Source organism: Ceratotherium simum, chromosome 39 (genome assembly GCF_057802395.1).
Source record: "Ceratotherium simum simum isolate JZ-2026a chromosome 39, ASM5780239v1, whole genome shotgun sequence".
Lineage (NCBI taxonomy): Eukaryota > Metazoa > Chordata > Mammalia > Perissodactyla > Rhinocerotidae > Ceratotherium > Ceratotherium simum.
In genome coordinates, this window is record NC_141938.1 from 13744230 (window position 1) to 13763737 (window position 19508).

Genomic DNA, 19508 nt, shown 5'->3' on the forward strand with positions numbered 1-19508 from the left:
CCACACCGTGGGCGGACTGTGTTGTGTTTATCCACCATCCGTCGATTCCCTGGTGCCTTTCGACTCCTGCACTCTGCTCACCTGGGGGTTCTCTTTGCCCAATCCCGGGCCCTATTCTCCATCTCTTCCCTTTCTTTGATTTGTCTCCTTGTTTTGCTGGAGAACATTTCAGGCGTACCTTTCCACACCCTGGGTCTGTCGGCGACCTGCTCCGTCTTCCTGTTCCCCATTGTTCCATTGCCAAGCACCCCAAAGCCCAGCCTAGTTGGCCTCCACTGCCCTAGCCAGCCCCCCAGACAGTGACAAGGGGCCACGTCTCTGGAGTCACCCAGGCCTGGGTGAAAATGTCCCTCACTTGCTGGGTGCCCTGACTCCCCCACCTGCCCCCAGCAGAAATCATTAATAATGAATAAAACTACTAACAGCGGCATTTATTACTTCCCAAATCATGACCTCAGAATTAACAACCGCCTAGCCATATCATTAATAAATTCACCATTAGACTTTAATGATGATATTAATACAACGATTCTTAATACAATACAAATATATGCTGATTCTCAGTGTGTTTCTTTGTGTGCTTCTGGGAAAGTGGCTTCTGCTCTCTGAGATCCTGTTTGCTCGTGTGTAAAATGGGGATGGTAATAGTTCCCATCTGGTCGATCAATGTTATCAAATATTTATTGTCTTCTAGGTGTTAGATTCTGTGTTAGGTACCGGGAATATATGACTGGCAAAAAAAAAAAAGGAAAAAAAAAGGAAACAAAAAAACAGGTCCCTAACTTACGGAGATATTGCGTGCAAACGCTTTAGCGCCGAGCCTGGCATTTCATAATATTATTATTACTTATAACTTATTTACTATTACATTATGTATAATGTTATATATTATACATAATATTTCTATGTTACATATTAATATCATTTATATAATAATATCATGTTAGTTTTTGTTTAATATAACATTATGTCTATCATAATTTCATATATAATTTGTGTTGTGCATAATAATAAAGTTTATTATTGTGTTATAATTATTTATATTTAAACATATAAATAGCACAAATGTCATTTGTAATATGGTGATAAATAGCTTGTTAATTGTAAATATTCTTTATGTTGATTATGTATGGTGGTATTACTACTGTAGCGATATTAAGCGACGGGAACGGCGCGGCCTTTCCACCCCCTGGGCGCGCGGGGGCGCTCGAGGCTCTCCGGAGGCCCGGGGCGCACGCAGGCCCCGCCCCCGAGCCCCGATTGGCGGCGCGCGGTGCGCGATGACGCACTGGCCCCGCCCCGCCCGCCCGGACCCGCCCCCCTCCGCCCTGCGCCGGCGGCGGTTGTTGTTCGGCGGCGGCCGCAGCTCGGGTCGCAGCCTCGGGTGGCCGGCGCTGCCGGTCCGCGCGGGGCCATGGAGCTGGAGGTGCCGGACGAGGCGGAGAGCGGCGAGGCGGGGGCCGTGCCCTCGGAGGCGGCCTGGGCCGCGGAGAGCGGGGCGGCGGCAGGTAACGGGTCCGGACCCCGCGCCCGAATGGACCGGTCGGCCCCCCCCGCGGCGCGCAGTGGACGCGCCCGAGCGAGCGCCCGGGGGCGCGGGACCCGCGGCGGGCGGCCGGCACGTTCCACTCCGGCGCCCGCGGGGGGGGGGACGGAGCGCCCCACCCGGGCCGGGCGGTGGGGGGACGGAGCGCCCGCCGGGGGCTGGGGCGCCGCCCATCCTGGGGTCGTGGGGGGCGCCGCGCCGCATCCTGCAGGCTGTGGGTGAAGCAGCCCCCTTTGCCGGCATGCGGAAAGACGGGCCTCACCTTTGGGGGGTGACACCCGCATTTAGGACGCGCGGTGGGAGGGCGCTCGGGGCGACATCCCGCCGGGTCCCGTGGGCTGGGGCTGCTCCGCGTGGGTGGGTGGATGGTGCAGCCCCCGCTCCGTGGCAGGGAGGTGACACTGCCCCAGCTGCGCGTCCCTGCCTGGATCCGGTCCCCTGGGCCGCCCACCTTGCTGGGGTCGGCTTCCGGGCCTCGCCCCTTCCCCCCTCGAGCCGTCACCCCGGTGGGCCCATCTTATTGGTCGGGGCGACCGGGGTGGAGGCGGGGGGTCTTTGAGGCCATGTGGGTCAGCCTGCTGGCTGTCTCGTCTCTCTTTGGGGAAGTCGCCAGCCCCGGTTTCGAGTGCGCTGGTCTTAGTTTACCTTTCTGGGCCTCAGTTTACCTGCTTATAACAGGAGGGGGCTCGGGGCGTGATGTCCAGAAGGGACCTTCAGTGCGGGGGCTCGGCAAGCAGATGGCAGAGGAGGGCCCCCCCATAGCCTTCTCCCTGGGTGCTGGGGGCTGTCATAGCTGTGTGGGGACACTGCATCCTGTGCCTCCCTCTTGGGCGTGCTGCCCTCACCCCCAGCAGAGCAGGTGGGGAGCAAGGCGGCCTTGCCCAGCCCAGCGGGCTCCGGGCCTGCCTTTCCCCAGGGCGGTGTGCAGAGCCGAGCCGCTGCCCGGAGGAACGGTTCCTTCTCGGTCGAGGTCGCAAGCTCCCTAATAGGAAGCTTCCGGATCCGCAGAGTTTTCTGCTGCCCCCCAGCAGCCCTGGCCCTGGACGGCAGAGTCCCTCCAGACACCCACATGGGCATCCAGCCTCCTTCTCCCCCGGGCCTCCCGAAGCTTCCTTGGCAGGTGGGGGGATGCTGTGCTGCCTGGGAGTTGGGAGAAATGTCTGGAGAGAGAGAGAGAGAGAGAGAGAGAGAGAGAGAGAGAGAGAGAGAGAGAGAGGCAGAGCGCCAGAGCGCCAGAGCGAGCTTCCCCCGGGCTCTGCGAGACTCCCACCGCCTCCCTTCCCTCTGCCATCTGGAACCGCCTGTAGGTGACCCGGTTCATCCCCACCATCCGGTCGCCCCGCCCTCGTTCTGGGCCGGCGGCCGGTGCCCTGGTGGAGGGACGCAGCCCAGGTCCTTTCTCAGCCCCGTGGCCTCTGCCCTCAGCCGTCAGCCTGGGCTGGTCAGAGAGAAAATAACCCAGACCCGGTGACCACAAGAAAGCCACACAGCAAACATCTGTCTTATCAGGGGCTCATGAGCTGATCAGGGGCAAATAAGAGGCCCCGGCCCTGCTGTGGCTGGGTCTGAGCACAGGGACCTGAGAGATATGGGGCGGCCCACCCTGCCTGTCACTGAAATCTGCAGAAATGTGACTCCCGGCTAGTCCTGTATTTCACTCACTTAAGTTAGAGCTGCCTCTTCCCCTCCTAACCCGTTTCTCCTGCTGGGAGTCAAGTCTGGTGGGAGCTGACCAGCTCTTTCCTCTGCTCATGCAGATAGATAAACACAGCAGCGGGTCTGCTGCCTCCTCACCAGGGTGCCTCCACCTGGGTCTCCCCTGGCTTGAGTGACACTGGGGGCCGGAACATTCTTTGATTTGGGGGCACCGTCCTGGGCGCTGTGGGGTGTCGAGCAGCTTCCCTGGCCCCACCCACGCGATGCCAGGAGCGCCCCCAGTGTGACGACCACAGATGTCCCCAGACATGGCCCCATGTCCCTGGAGACAGTCACCTGGGCGAGAACCGCCGTCCTGTACCTCTTATGCTGTAAGTTGCCTGCTTTTTGTCTGTAATAATCTGGGGTTTTTTCCCCACGTCAGTATCAGTTGTTTTTTTTGGGGAGAGAGAACGCGGTGCTGTGCTTAGGAGGGTGGGAGCCCCAGACTTACGCTGCCTGGGTTCCCCCAGATGCTGTGACGCCCAAGGCCAAATGCCTTGATCTCTCTGAGCCTCAGTATCTCTGTCTGTATAATGGGGCGATGGTGTTGCCGGTCAGAGTCCCCGCCTTGGGATGGCTGGTCCGGGGCAGGCAGATTGCAAAATGACTATCTGATGGCCGGTGGCTTTCCGGAAAGGTCCGACAGGGCCCGAGAGAGACTGTCTGTGTCCCCACAGCCTTGCCAGCTCCTTTTGGCCCGTCCGATGGGAGGTGAGACATATGTCGGGCTCCTCGCTCCTGAGCCTGGTCTGGAGAAGGCTGGGCGGGGTTTTCCGAGGGCCGTGTGGGGCGCCTGGTTCCCCGGGGGTGATCTGGGGGCCCGACTCCTGGGGCCCAGGAGCTGCCTGTGGGCGCCTGGCCTGAGCTGGGTCCGCTGTTGCTGAGCCGTCTCCCTCCCTCCTTCCTGCTTCCGCGATGTGGCAGAGCCGCCCCCCACCCCCTCCCACAGCTAATCTGGGGGCAGTGATGTTGGCTCTGCCTTCAGAATGGACCCGAAGCCGCCCACTGTCCCCCATCCTCGGCCTCCGCCTGGTCCGGCCCATCACCCGCCGATGGCCTGGTGCCGTCTCTGCCGGCGCTCCCCACAGCTCCCTGCAGAGGCTCCCGCGAAAAACTGAGTCAGGCCCCCTCCTCTGCCCACAGCCCTCCAGGGCTCCCCCTCCCTCGGGGGAGAAGCCCGAGTCCTCCCCGCTGTCCCCCAGGCCCTGCACGACCTGCCTCCTCCCCTCTCTCCCCCTCCTCCCTCTGCTCCAGCGACACACTCCTAGCTGTTCCTCCAACATGCCAGGCCCAGTCTTGCCCCAGGGCCTTTGCATGGGCTTTTCCCTCTGCTTGGAACACTCGTCCTCCACACCTGTGTTGTTTGCTTCCTTAGCTCTTTCAAGTTTTTGCTCAAGTATCTCCTCCTTGGAGAGGGTTCCCCTGAGGTTCAGGGGAGCCTGGAAGGGGACGGGAGGACAGCGTGGCCCAGGCGGAGGCCTGTGTGCCTGAGGGACAGCAAGGGGCAGCCTGGCTGGGGCGGGGCGGGGTGTGATCGCCGGAGGCCTCCTCTGTAGCCGTGGGCGCATGGTAACCGGGGGGCCCTCGTCCCCTGTTGGGAGTCAGCTGTGGCCCTCGGAGGCAGAAGGCTCCCGGTTGGAATTCCGCACTGCGCGCTTGCTAGCGCTGCGACATCGGGCACTTGGACTGGCAGCCTCGGGCCACTCCGTGGACAGCCTGACCGCCTGGGTCACACCCCGGGTGCATCCTTTACCAGCCGGGGACGCTCTGCCTCAGTGGCTCCGACTGTGAAATGGGCACGGGCTGAGCGCCAGGTGGGGTTGTAGGTGCCTGGCTCACGTCGGTGACCAGGGGAACCTCTCGCGCTCAGATTGGTGGCGGGGTCAGGATGCGGACGGCGGAGAGGTAAACAGATGAGACTGGGGGCAGCAGACGGTGGCCCCGGGCCGAATCCCGCCTCGGCCAGATTTTGTCAGTGATGTTTTATTGGAACCCGGCCACGCCCATGCGAGCACGTGTTGTCACGTGGCTTTCCCGCTGCAATGGCAGAGCCCAGTCTTGGGACAGAGACCTTGTGGGCTGCAAAGTCGAGAATATTCGCTGCCTGCTCCTTTACGGAACGTGTTGGCTGAGCCCTGAACGAGACCACGCTGGGTGCTGGGGAGCGTGCAGAGGCGAACGAAACAGGTGTGGTGGCGATAGCGAGCGCCGGGGCCTGCTGTAGCCGAGGTGGTCGGGGAGGAAGTGACCAAGAAGTAGCAGCCGTGGGTGGAGCGTTCAGACAAAGGGAACAGCGCGTGCAAAGGCCCTGTGGTAGGAATGAGCGTGGTTCTCGTGAGCCACAGAAGCAAGGTCAGCGTGTGGGGGCCTGACGGGCAGGGCCAGCCACGAGGGGCCACGGAGGCCCTGGCCCTGTCTCGGGCTTTGTTCTGAGCTCGGTGGGTAGCACTGGCGGGTTGAGGTGGGGCCGAGCGCTGCTCGGTGGGAAGGGCCGCCAGGGGCAGGCGTCCAGGCAGGTGGTGCTGGGGGCCTGGATGGGCCCCGGTGGGGGAGGGAGGAGAGGGGACAGGAGCCCAGGGCGGGATGGCCTGTGCCCTGGGGTTGGGGGCGGGACTGGCAGGGCCGAGAGCGGGCAGGTCTGGGGGCTGGGTCCTGGGAGGCTCGTGCTGATGGGGGAGGAGCAGGCAGGGGGCCGAGGGGGCCCCCAAGGCGGGTGGAGCCCCATGGACCCCGGGCGGGGTGGCCTGGGGCTGGAGCTGGTTCCCACCCGCCTCGGCCACAGACAGCGTGCCTCTAGGCTAGTGGCTTCCCTGCACTCTGCCTCAATTTCTCCTTCCAGACCGGGACAGCAGGGGCCCAAGATTCGGGGGGGCAGGAGCACTGAGGCCCGCGGCCCCCAGCGATCTCATCAGATGACAGCCCTGTGATCCGGGCCTTCACAGACGGGGTGGCCCCGGTTCCTAAGAGGGTCCCGGGCCCCAGGCCTCCTGCGCCCGCAGCCGCCGCGAGCCGCATGTCACTTCCCTGTGACAGTGCAGGTCGGGACCCTGCCGGGGATTTCCTGCCGCCAGCTGGCCGGGGGGGCCCGAGTGGGGGCCGCCCGCCTGTGGGATTACTGCCCTCGGATTAGCGCGGGCCCCACACCGGGGGCTGGGGGCTGGGGGCCAGCCCAGGGCCCAGGTGCCTGAGCTGGTGTGAAGGTGTTTTGGGGACCCAGCCTCTGGCCTTGATCAAAGAGCAGCCAACATTTTGTCACGGTTGTTGTCCCTGCTCAGTCACAAGCGCATCTGCACGTGGTTCACGCCTTGATCCTGGCGGCTTCATGGGGTCGGAGCGCAGTGGGGCATTCGTGTACACGGCATACACAGGTGGCCTCGGGCCAGGCCTGGGGGCCAGCTGGAAGGAGGCGGGCGGGGTGCCTGCGTGTATTCCAGGGGGCGGGGGGGGGAACGCGTGTGGACGGTAGACAGAGGAGGAAGGAAAATGGGTAACACGGCAGATCAGACGGGTGCCTGGAGGAGAGCAGAGCAGAGGAGCAGAGGAAGAACCAGGCGTGGGAGAGCCAGTGAGGCCAGGTGCTCAGGAGGGGGTGATGTTCCAGTGGAGACCACAGCAAACGAGGCGATGTGCGTTGTGGAGATGAGGGGAGAGGGTTCCAGGCAGCGGGCATAGCCCGTGCAAAGGCCCTGGGGCAGGACCACACCTGGTGTGTTGGAGGAACAGTGAGGAGCCCGTGTGGCTGGAGCAGAGGGAGGACGGGGAGGGAGGGAGGAGGGAGAGCAGGGAGGGGACGGGGCAGGTTGTGCAGGGGCTGGGGGGCCGCGGGGAGGACGTGGGCTTCTCCCCTGAGGGAGGGCTGTGGGCTGTGGGCAGAGGAGGGGGGACCTGACTCGGGCTCACTGGCTGCTTCCGGCCACTGTGGGGGTACAGACTGTGGGGATGAGAGTGGGAAACGGGGACCAGGGGGGTGGGGACTGAGTGGTCCAGGCGGGTGAGGATGGGGGACCAGGTGGAGACAGAGAAGAGATGAGTGACTCAGATTAGATTTTAGCAGCAGAGCTGACAGTATGTGTTGAAGGGTTGAGTGTGGGGGGAGAGAGGGGTTGGGACGGCTCCAGGACTATGGCCTGTGTCCCCAGAAGGGGCTGCCCTCAGCCGAGGTGGGGGAGGCGGGAGGAGTGGGTTGGGGTATGGTCGGGCATGGCGTGTCCTTGTTGAGTTTGAGCCGCCCGTGAGCCCCTGCGTGGAGACGCCTGGGGCAGCGAGACCCCGAGTGTGGAGCGGGAGGAGGGACGGAGAGGCTGTGGGCAGCGGGAGGGTGGACCAGGGCGTTGGGAGTTCTGTGGGTGTGTCCCTGCACGTGGAGCCACGATGTCTCTGTCCCCCCCCGTTAGCTGGAGGCCGATTGGGTACTGTGGGCAGGAGCATGTGACTGGGCAGGGCGGCCAGGGGGCGGGCATGGATGGAGGGGAGGGGAGACGCAGTGGGAGAGCGGAGAAGTGGGGACCCAGCAGCTACGGGGTCAATTGTTCAGGCGCCCCGTGCCTCAGGTTCCTCGTTTGTAAAGCGGGATCACAGGTGCGCCTTCTTCTCAGGTTCACGTGAGGATTAGACGAGTCAGCCCGCGTGAAATGCTCAGAACAGGGCCCAGCACGCGGCCTGGGGCTGGCTGCGTGCCCCCATCTGGAGAGGGCAGCCGAGACCGCGGGGGCGGCGCTGGGGGAGGAAGGGGCCTCTGCCGTCCCTGTAGGCAGCGCAGGCAGCCTGGGGTCTGAGCGGCTGTGCCCGGGCCCCTCTGCCTGCTGGTCCAGTGTGTACCCATCAGCGTGGCCCAGGACCTGCTGCGTGACAAGCATCCCTACGTCTCAGCAGCCCCTCCCAGAAGCTTGTTGTCACTTGTGCCACATGTCCGTGTGGGGTCGGCAGGGAGGGTGTGCTCATGTGATGGCTCAGAGACCAGGGGACGGGCTGCTGTCGCCTCAGATGTGCCCAGTCACCGGCAGAGGAAAAAGAGTTGGCTGGGGGTTGGCTAACGCTTGAGGGACAGTCCCCCGCTCTGCACAGCCCAAGGTGTCACAGCCTCACAGACACAGAAACCAGCGCCCGAGACCCGCCCGCGCCAGGTGAGCCGCTGCGTCCCTGCAGCAGTGGGGACAGCACTGTGCCTCGTCCAGGCTTCCGTCTCTGCCCGGCTCATGGTGACGTCTGGGCGTCGTTGAAATTTGTCTCTGTCTTAGCATGAATCAAAGGAATGGCTCTTCATGTAGCGCTTCGTTTTTAGTGTTTCCCCTTTGTTTTGTTAAATATATGCTCCAGCGAAGGGAGCAGAGACGAGTCTGCAGTACAGGGACTTCCCACCCAGCTCACATGGGCAGCGGCTGGACTGCGGGGGGCTCTCCTCTGCTCGCCTCCGACAGTGCTCTGTGTTTTACTCAGAGCTGGGAAATGGGGCGTCACCTGCTGGGAGTCAGGGCGGTCGCCGAGGCTAACTGCATGTTGCCTGTGCTGAAGCAAGCTCTGTGGGTGCCTCCGTCAGTGCTGCCCCACTCGCTGACCCCCACGCCTCTATTTGACCACAGGCACCTCAGAACTCCTACTTCGTTTCCTGGGAACCTATACTTGTCTCTTTCCCATATTCAGCTGGGTGATCAGGCTTTTTCTTATTGATTTGCAGGAGCTCTTTATATATTATGGACGGCTTTTTTTTAACCCATGATATAAGTGCAAGTAGTTTTTTTCCATTTTCTCTCATGATGGTTATTAATGCCAGGCAGATATTTTCGTTTTATGTGGTCACATTTATCAGTCTCTCATGGTTTCCCAGTTTGGTGTCATGGGTGGAAAAGTCTTCCCCGTTCTGAGGTCATCATTGAATTCTTCTAGTACTTCTACAGCTCCAGTTTTTTAAGCATTTAGATTCTTGCTGTGTTTGGAATTTGTCCAGGCATAAGGTGGACGAGGGTTTAGTTGAACTAAGTTTTTCCAGGTGGCTCGGAGTTGTCTCAGCACCACTTTCTGGATAATCTCCTTTCCTCGCCAATTTGAGACGCTGCCTTTGTTCCAGACCAATTTCCTGCCTGCGGCTGGTCTGTTCCTGGCCCCTCTCTTCTGTTCCGTTCACCCGCCGGCGTCTTCCTGCACCAGGCGTGTCTTCAACTACAAGTAATGACAAGCTTTCTGTGCAGAAGCAGCAGTCAGGCCCGCAGTCAGCAGAGGGTGGGCATTTCCATCTCGCCCTCTCCATTTCTACGGGTAATGACTGTCATTGAAGACGTTTTCTGTGCCCATACATCCCTGTCTCCGTATATGTTAGTCTTTTTTTAACATTTTATTTCGAGAACTTTCAAGCCTGCAGAAAAAATTGCAAGAATACCACGCATTGCCCTTCCCTGAGGTTCCCCAGCTGGTAACGCACTGCGTCCTCTCTCTGTTTCTCTGAGTGTGTGGTATCCCGCGTGTGCGTGTGTGTGTGCGTGTGAGAGATTCTGCTGGGCCACTGGAGAGTTGGCTGCAGACACAGTGCCCCTTGTCCCTGAATACGTAAGGACAGTCGATTCTCGTTCGCAGCAGTTCTGTCCCATAAAGTCATCGCGAACGCTGAATTAGCGAATACGGAAGCGCTGCTCCTGGGGGAGGTGGGGGGAGGCAGGGGAGGCTCCTGGGGAGGCGGCGGGGAGGCTCCTGGGGGAGGTGGGGGAGGCGGGGAGGCTCCGGGGAGGCAGGGAGGCTCCTGGGGAGGCGGCGAGGGGGAGGCTCCTGGGGAGGTGGGGGAGGCGGGGAGGCTCCTGGGGAGGCGGGGGAGGCAGGGAGGCTCCTGGGGAGGCGGCGAGGGGGAGGCTCCTGGGGGAGGCGGGGGGAGGCAGGGGAGGCTCCTGGGGGAGGCGGCGGGGGCGGGGAGGCTCCTGGGGGAGGCGGCAGGGGGGGGAGGCTCCTGCGGGCCTCTGCTCACAGCGCCGGCTTCAGCTGATCGACATGTGACCTTGTGTTCCGAACAAGCTCACCTCACACGCGCGTGTTCTCCGTGAGGCTGCAGCTCGACGCCTGGGGGTCACTCGAAACAGCAGAGTCGCCCACAAAAAAACAAAAATGCAAAAAGCCAAGCACTAGAGAGAGCGCGTGTAGGACGCTTGTCTCCAGGCGGAGCTGGACGCAAAGGCGGGCGTCGCCGTGTCCCCCGGCTGGGCGCGCGTGGGGGTGACTGGGTTCTCGCCGCCCCGCGGGTGCCCGGGAAGACCCCGAGCGTGGATGCGGGTTACAGGTGAGCCTTCGCCGGGGGCTGAACGTGCGGATCTGGAACCCGTGCGTGAGGAGCGTCCACGGTCCGTGTTCTCGGCTCCGTCAGTTAACCCCACTGTCCTGTGTGGTTCCCTCCCTGGGGAGGTGTCCGCTGTCACGTGACACAGGGCGTTTGGTGACCTGGGGGCAGCGGGGCCTCCGGGGCCCGAGACTGGATGAGCTTCCCTCTGGGGCTGGTGGTCCCTCTGTGGACCTGGACTCCTCCGGCCGAACCCTTCCACCTGCGGAGCCGTGGAGGACGCGCTGCCCCCGCCTCGTCCCTTCTCCACCCCATGCAGCCCTGCTCCTCCAGGAAGCCCACCTGATTCCCCCTGGCTGCCCCACGGAGGCCTTCCCGCAGCCTCGAGGGACCTCCTGGAGTGGAGGTTGTCCACCGCCCCGTGGGCTGGCTCTGGTGGCAGGGCCTGTGCCCAGCACGGACAGGTGTGCAGTGGTTTTTGTGGCACAGGTGGTGAAGATTCTGGAACCTTCTTTCTCTTAGGGCCTGTGGGTTCTGGATTAATCCGTCGTCCTCCCCGCCCCCTCCCATCCTTTGCAAGGCTTCCTGTTTACCACTCTGGAGACACATTTACTCTGACAGTGAGATCGATTGGTGGGGCAGAAAGAGTGAGGGCAGATCTCGGTGAGGGGGGCAGGGCAGGCTTCCGGTCAGAGCTGTGCCCCCCAGACTGCCCCCTGCCTCCATTCTCGCCCCCCAGCTGTGCCCTCCCCTGTCTCCACACCAAACCCTGACTTGGCTGTTCTCAGAAAGCCTCGTGTCCTGTCACCACAGGGCCTTTGCATGTGCTGCCCCTCCAACTTAGAATTCAGCTGTCTCGTGACTTTCCCTTTCCCTCACATGCCCCAAAGCGCGTCTGTCATCAGCTTCTTGTCCCTTTGTGAGGTACTTGGCCATACACAAGTGCCCTGCTCACACCTCCTACCGTTGTGTGCGTGAGTATACCTCATCCTGCTCTTTGACTTTTTTCTCAACTCTTGTTTTTGGTAACAGCTTTATTGAGATATATATAATTCACATGCCACACATTTTGCCTAAAGTGTACAGTTCATCAGTTTTTTTACCTTATTCACAGAGTTGTGCAGTCATCACCAGTTAATTCCAGAACATTCTTATCCACCCAAAAGAAGCCCCACCCCATCAGCAGTCATCCCCCCCACCCCCTCCCCCAGCCCCTGACAACCACAAACCCACGTTCTGTCTGTGGATGGGCCTGTTCTGGACGTTTCACATCAATGGACTCACACACCGTGTGGCCTTCTGTGTCTGGTGCTCTCACTGAGCGTCGTGTGTTCAGGGTCCGTCCACGTGTGTCAGTGTTTCGCTCCTTTTCACGGCTGCGTCGTACTCCAGTGTGTGGATGGACACGTTGTGTGGATCCGTCATCCATCGATGGACACGTGGGGCGTTTCCACCTTTCGGCTGTTGTGAGTGACGCTGCTGTGAATCCTCATGAAGGACTTTCTTTGTGGACAGATGTCCTTGTTCCTCTTGGGTGCACACCCGGGAGTGGAGCTGCCGGCTCAGCTGGAAACGCCACGTGTCGCCTTCTGAGGACCCGCAGACCGTCTCTGCAGCGGCTGCCCCGTTTCCGTGCCCCCGCCGTGCACGGGGCTCCCGCGTCTCCACGTCCTCGCCGACGCTGGCTATTGTCCGTCTTGCTGCTTCTCGCCGTCCCCGTGGGTGTGGGGTCGTGTCTCGCTGTGGTGCTGACGTGCACGTGCCTGACGCTTAGTGATGTGGAGCGTCTTTCATGAGCTTCTTGGCCACTCGTGTATCCTCTGCGGAAGTGTCTGTTCACGGCTTCTACTCATTTTCCGGTTGAGTTCTTTTTTTTTTATTATTGAACTGTAAGTGTTCTTTATATATTCTAGATCCAGTCCCCTTCTCAGGTAGTGATGCACGGGTATCCTCTCCCGTTCTGTGGGCTGACTTTTCCCTTTCTCCATGGGGCCCTTTGAAGCACCACCGTTTTAATTCTGATCAAGTCCACTGTCTCTGTTTTTTCTTTGGTTGCTTATGTGTTAATTGTCACGTCTGAGAACCCACTTCATGAACCCAAAGTCGTGAAGATTTGCCCCTGTTTTCTCCTAAGAGTTTTACAGTTTCAGCCCTTACGTTCATTTGGGTTTCTGATGCGTTGTGAGTTTACCTTGTGTGTGGTGTGAGGTAGGGCCCGGCCTCGTTCTTCGCCTGTGAACGTCCACTTGTCCCAGCGCCCTTTGCCAAAGAGACCATGTTTTCCCCCTTTGCGTTGTCTTGGCGCCCTTGTCAAAATCAGCTCACCATGAACGTGCAGGTTCAGTCCTGGATCCGCAGCTGATCCATTCTGGACTGTTCCGTTGGTCTCTGTCTGTCTTTATGCCGGTACCACAGTGTCCGGGTGACTGTAAATCTCGCCGTGGGGGAATGTGAGGCCTCAGCTCTGTTGTGCGTCTGCCTCTTCTTGGGTGAAGTCTGGCTTGGCTGTTGGTCCCCGTCGGTGTGGCTCTGAGCTGCCGCGTCCCGTGAACGGCTGTATAATATCCCGTTGTGTGCGTGCTGGCCGTTGGTCTCGTCTGCTCATCAGCTCTTTTTTGAGCGCCTGCTGTGTGCCAGGCCTGGAGGGAAGAGTGTAAGCGGAGGAGCTGGAGGGGGGGAAGGCAGAGGCCAGCCCCTGCCACGGGATTCCCGCTTTGTCCCGCTCTCCTGAGCAGCATGGGTGACACAGATATTCGTTCCATAGCCGGATCAAGCACCAGCCCTGGCCTGGCCTCCGGGCACAGCAGAGACCAAGACAGGCCCCGGCCCTGCCTCCGGGAAGCCCCCAGTCTGAGAACGGCTGGAGATGGACCCTAATCACCAGCCACACGTGGGCCCTCCCCGTGACAGCAAGGCCGTCCCCTCCCTGCCCTCACCTCTCCTCGCTCACTCTGCTCCGGCCACACGGGCCTCTGTGCTGATCCCCCAACTCTGCAGGCCCAGTCCTGCCCCAGGGCCTTTGCACGGGCTCTTCTCTCTGCCTGGGAGGCTCTGCTGGCCCCTGCACCACTGCTTCTTTCCCGTCTGCTTCCCTCGATGTGGCTGTGGCTCAGACTGGAGCCTGACTGCCCAGAATCAAGTCCATCCACCCCCACTTTTCCCAGGGTGACCTCAGGCAGGTGACCTGGCTCTCTGAGCCTCAGTGTCCACCTCTGTTAGTGGAGGGAGTCATAGGACTTAGCTCCCGGGGCTGCAGGGAGAGTTACGTGAATACGTGGGCGATTGTACAAATGTAACAAACGTTAGCTCTTGGTCACGGTTGGTCCCTGGAGCTGACGGGGTGTCGGGGTGGGCGGGTCACACACACAGGCTGTGCCCCCGGGCTCACCGCCCATTTGCCTCCTGAGCCAAGCCCTCTGTGCCCTGGCCCCAGACTTTGTGACCCTTGGGGCCACCGCCAGGGAGAAGGGAGCGGGTGCTGGTGCCAGGCATGTGCCCCCCGGCCTAGAGCAGTGAAGAAAGACGGGGCTCGTGTCTGCTGATGGAGCAGCCATTGGGGGAGCAGAGGTATTAAACCAAGCAGGGGTGGGACTTACGACAAGGGCCAGGGAGCAGGAGGGAACCAGCTTCAGCTGGTCGTCAGGGAGGGCCTCTCTGAGGAGGTAACGTTTGATCCAGGCCCGAGTGGTGAGATGGGGAAGAGTGTTCCAGGCAGAGGAGAAGGCTGTGCAAAGGCCCTGGGGTGGGACTGTGCCGGCACGTGTGAGGAGCAGTGAGGAGGCCGTGTGGTGGAGCGCAGTGTGTGAGGGCAGAGAGGGTCTTCTACCTGGTCACCTCCCCACCCCCCTCGTCGTTTGTGCCCTCAGGGCCATGGTGATACCCGGGTGCATCAGTCAGCTATCGCTGCGAAACAAATCGCCCCCAAAAGCAGTGGTTTTAAGCAATAATAAACACGTATTGTCTCACGACGGTTTCTGTGGCTCAAGACCCTGAGGGGGCTTAGCCCCAGACCTCGTGGCTCGGGGTCTCGTGAGGTTGCAGTCAAGCTGTCGGCCAGGGTGGCCTCGTGTGAGGGCTCGACCGGGGCTGGAGGAGCTGCTCCCTCACGCGGCCGTTGGCGGGAGGCCTCAGTCCTGCAGACCACGTGCATGTCCTCACAGCATGGCAGCCGCTTCCCCTCCGTGAGTGACCGTGAAGGCGGCGGTGTCTTTTGTGACCCAGCCTCAGGAGTCGCCGGCTACCCCCTCAGCCGGGCTCTGTTGGCCACACCCGCCGGCCGTCCCCCAGGATGTGGAGACGGGCCTCACGTCGGGCTGGCTCGGAGCCTCCCTTTTCTCGTCTGCGAGGTGGGCCGAGTGTAGCCCTTGCCTCCTGGGGCAGGGCGAGGCGTGAGTTGGGCGGTCAGCACGGGCTGGCACAGAGGGACCCGCGCCTGCCGGAGCTCCTGGAACGTCCCCAGAGCCGGGCTGGCGTCGGGGCCTGTCCCGGCCCGGCTCGGCGGCCAGCTTGCTGTGGGACTGTGGGCAGGACATGCCCCTCAGCTCCAGCCCCCAGGACTCCGGAGGCCTGGGCCCGCCCTGGTGGGGAGGCTGGCCCGCCTGGGACGTGGGGACAATTATTGGCATGTCGAGAGACTGTCCGGCCGCAGGCTGCCACCGTTGGCCTGTATCCTGACCGGCGGACCCCCTCTCCAGAGCGACAAGGGCCGGGCCAAGGGGGGCCTCCAGCTGAGGCCCAGCCTGCCTCGGTGGCCCTTGGCGTTCTAGAATCCAGGTGCAGTGTCTGCGGCCCAGGCCGGGCCGCTGGAGAGTAAAAATGTATCCGGGAGGAAAGCCGCGCCAAGACACCTGCATGTGGGTCCTAAGACAGCGCGTGACCCTCCGTCGGCCTGCGGGCGGGCCTCCCTCCCCGGGGGCGCTCTGTCCCCATACACGGGGCTGGCTCCAGCCTCCGGCCTGTCCCGAGTGCAGTCTGTGGTTCACGTCCAGTGTCCCCTCGGGGAGCCCCCGTCCCCCCAGCCCACCGCAGAGTGATGCTGGCTCCCGGGATGGGCGGGGACCCAGGCCTGGCGGTCAGAGCTTTGCACACCCCGGGCACGTGACCCGCGGGGCCCTGCCCTGGGACTTCGTGGGGGACAATCAGGCGCCTGCCTGGGGGGCCAGTGCGGGGGGGCAGCAGCCCTGAGAGGTGAGAGGACCGAGTCTGCAGGCCCCAGGTCCACCCAGGCTTGAAACCCATCTCCCCTGACCTCAGTTTTGTCGGGGGTCGGGCAGCTTTTCCTCAGAATGGCCGGATGGTCTCTGATCATTTGTTCATTTCTGCCCTTGTAGCCTGAACACCGCTGCGGAGATCTGGAAGTGAGTGGGCGTGGCTGTGTGCCAATAACACTTTATTTATAAAACGGGGCGGGTGGCTTTGGTCCGCAGGGCACAGATGGCTGGCCCCTGAGTGGTGTTAACCAATCTCTCCCCACACACACCTTGTTTTCTTCCAGTGAGTCGGGTTTCTGTCTCAACACAAAGCATCCTAATGCCCCTTCTCTGAGCCTCAGTTTCCCCCTCTGAGAAGAGAGGAGACGGGCATTGCTGGAAAGCACCGCGGGCCATGGTCGTGCTGGGACTGAGTGTGAGACGAGTGCGGGAGCTCCATTCCCTCCACTCTTCCCTGTGGCTCCTGGCGGTGCTCGCTGTCTGCCTCCTCCAGGCAGCCCTCCAGGCTTCTCACCAGTGGATGCTCACTGAGGCCTGCCCGTGCCCAGCCCTGGGCAGGTGCGGGTAACCCAAGGGCACGGGGAGGAGGCCTGCCCGTGGAGCTCTCTAGAACCGTGACACCACTGCAGGCAGACTGCTGTGCTGGAGAGAGAGACGGCCAGGAGAGGCTGGAGCTGGGGCTCCCAAGGTCCCAGGATGGGCACGGGGCAGGGGTTCACCGAGCGGAGGGGAGGGGTGCCGCCAGTGCCAGGGCCCAGGGCTTCCCGGGAACAGAGAGAAGACCACGGGCTGAGCACAGAGAGCAGGAGGGGTTGCCAGGCTGCAGGGGCGGGTGGGGGCAGGGGCTGGGGGTGGTGAGCCAGGCTCGGGTGTGAACTGGCTGTGGCGCCCCTCGCCCCGGTGCCGGGGTCCATGAGAGAGGAGCAGGGCCCTCCCCCCGATGGCGATGGTGACAGTGCGGGCGACACCGGGCAGAGCGCGTGGGCACCGGGGGCTCGGCGGAGGTTGCCTTGGCTCAGAGATAGTGCACGACCAGGCGCGTCTGCCCAGGGCAGAGCAGAAGTCAGCATCCACCGCGGGGTGAGCCCGCGCTCCGTGCCAGGCCCATGCAGGGCCCGGCAGGGACTCTGTCCTTGAGCCCAGGCGGGGGGACAGGACCAGATGGCTGTGGGACGCAGGGCCAGGCGCGGTCGGGAGCAGCGACTCCACCTCGAGGTCGGGGAAGGCCACAGAAGTGCTTCTGGAGGAAGATTCTAGATGCTCCAGAGGACGGGCCCCGGGGCAGGCCTGAGCACACCCGACAGGCTCGGTGGGTCTGCAGGCCCCCCGTGCACGCAGGGTCTCGGGGACCCCTGCCGCTCCACGGCCTTGAAGGCGCCCAGACCTCTGTGCCTCGGTCTCCCCAGCCGCAGAGTGGGCCCCGTGACACTTAACCCCCTGGGGGTGTCGAGAGGGCTGGCGACGCGGCCTGCGGGGCCCCGCCCAGCGTGGGGGCCGTGCGTGTGCTGTGGCCTTCCATCGTGGGGACTTCAGAAAGAAGACAGAGGTGGACAGGACAGCCCACTCAGACTTTCCTCATGATGTGTTTGAAACACCCAGAGAATGCGGTAATCAGCGCCCACGTACCACCCGGCCGCGTCGTCCCGCACACGGCTGACACGGGCCCGGTCACTCTCTGGGGGCCATCCCAGCGCTGTGGGGGCTGAGCCGCATCCCTGGCCCACCCACGCGATGCCAGGAGCACCCCCAGTGTGACAGCCACAGGTGTCCCCAGACGTGGCCCCGTGTCCCCTGGGGGCAGGACTGCCCAGGTGAGACCCCCTCCACCCGGGCCACCTGTCCTGGCTGCTGGGTCTCCTCTGACCCTCACAGAAAAGGTTTGCTGACCCCTGACTCGAGGGATAAACAAAGAAAGATTCGTTTAACCACATAGACATACGAAGTCTTCTGTGTTATTCGGTGCTTTTCTGGGTGCTTAAAATCTTTTCTTATTAAACATTGTAGTTAGACAAAGAGCCAGGCCCCTCTGTACCATTTTATCCCGCAAACAGGGCCCAGCACCCAGGAAACACTCACTGAGGTTGGAGTGAATGAATGAATGAGTGAATGAGTGAACGACCAGAATATCGTTTGGGAAGTGGGTTACTGGGGAAGATTTTTAATTCCTCCCCTGACACTGTTCACGGTTCTGGGTGGTTCCGTGTGGTAAACGCAAACTCATAAGAGAAACGTGTCCAAGAGGAAGAAAACGGTTCATGTTAACCCCAAACACTCCGAGACCTGCCCTCTCCTGTGCGGTTGTGGTCGGTTGCCCAAGTCCTCCCCGATGAGGCTGGGCCGGGGTGGTGGGGACGCGGAGCTGCCCCTGTGATGGGGGTTTCCTCCTGGGCTGTGGGGTCACACCGGGACGTGACCTCTCCCATGGGTTTGGGAGGCTGGGGTCCAGCCATGCCCCGCTTTGGCTGTTTCTTCATTCCTTGATGGAGAATATTTATTGAGCACCTACTGTGTGCTGGGCAGTGTCCCAGGCTTCAGGTGCCCCCTCCACACGCCGTCTTGCATGCGCCCAGCCCTGAGCGTCCAGCCACGTCGGGTGTCCCTCCCTCCGGCCCCGCCTTGGTGGTGGCCCCACTGTGCGCCTGGCCGGGCTCGACTTTGTGTCCTCCCTGGCTCCTCCCCTCCACAGTGGGATGTCCTCGTCCTGGCCCTTCCCCCTCTGGGATCTCTGCAGATCCCTCCCCGCCTCTCCCTGCCAGCCTCCCCTGCCCAGCTCCATTTGAGCTGTAGTTATTGTGCTCCTGCTGTGTGCCACGGGTCGGGCTGGGTGGTGGGGAAGCGGCCGTGAACGAGACAGTCCTGGTCCCTGCTCTCCCGGGAAGGAGCAAGCGATGAAGTTCACTTCAGACAGTCATGTGTAGCATGGGGAAATAAAACAGGCGCGGAAGAGGGTGCAAGGGGGCAGGGGTGGGAGGGGACCTATGTGGTCAGGGCAGGTCCCTCTAGGAGGTGACATTCAAGCCGAGTCCCGAGTGAGGGAGGACAGGAGCCAGCCAAGTGGAGATGTCAGGAGAGTGCGATCCAGGCAGTGGGCACAGCAAGTGCAAAGGCTCTGAGACAGGAACATGCCTTCTCAAAGGTTTGATGAGCGAATATGTGTGAACCCTGTGGCACAGAGCCTGGCACACTGGTGCTCCGTAGTGTCGGCTACTAGCCGTGTGACCGCTCACATTCCTTGGGCAGAACCCGCTCAAAATGTGTGTTTCTCCAAAGCTTGCAAACCTGGCATCGAGGGTCAAAATTCACCTTTAACCTGGAGGAAAAGGATTTGTTAAGAAAACTTTCACCTGTACTGAAGAGCTGAGAGAATTGGACAGCAGACACTCCTGTGTCTGCTCTGCCCCACCCCCATCAGTCCATCCCTCTGGTTTTCTGGTTGCATTTCAGAGTCGCAGGCATGAGCACCCTCCACCTGTGAACACTCAGACGTGTGTATCATTAACCAGAGTTTGCTATTTTTCAACGTGTTCTTTGCAGCATTAACTACTCTGATCAGCTATTAACTAGAACTGTTAGCCTTCCCCGCCCTCACGCTGGCGGTAACAGTCCGAGATAACGCAAACACAGGAAAGTTCTTTATTTCTCTTGACCCCCAGATTCCCACCTGGTCCGTATCACGGCAGGTGTGAACCTGGCGAAGGAGGGGTCCGCAGCCCCCAGGGTTTTCACGCCCTGGGAGTCTTCCCGCCGTCTGTCTGTTACCCGGAGAAGGCCGTCTGCATGTGCCGGGTAAAAACTAACC

At 61.5% G+C, this 19508-nt stretch overlaps 1 protein-coding gene across 4 annotated transcripts in view; it reads left to right on the forward strand.

Annotated features, from left to right (window-relative positions):
- The first annotated feature begins 1348 nt into the window (after positions 1-1348).
- PIP5K1C (phosphatidylinositol-4-phosphate 5-kinase type 1 gamma) overlaps positions 1349-19508 on the forward strand; it is a 57219-nt gene continuing 39059 nt past the window's right edge. For 2 of the 4 annotated variants that reach the window (XM_087425745.1, XM_087425746.1), the window contains exon 1: positions 1349-1508. In XM_087425745.1, the coding sequence (XP_087281871.1) occupies positions 1415-1508 (94 nt within the window). In that variant the 5' untranslated portion in view covers positions 1349-1414. The remainder of the gene's footprint in view (positions 1509-19508) is intronic. The other 2 variants (XM_087425747.1, XM_087425748.1) reach the window with 2 other exon arrangements.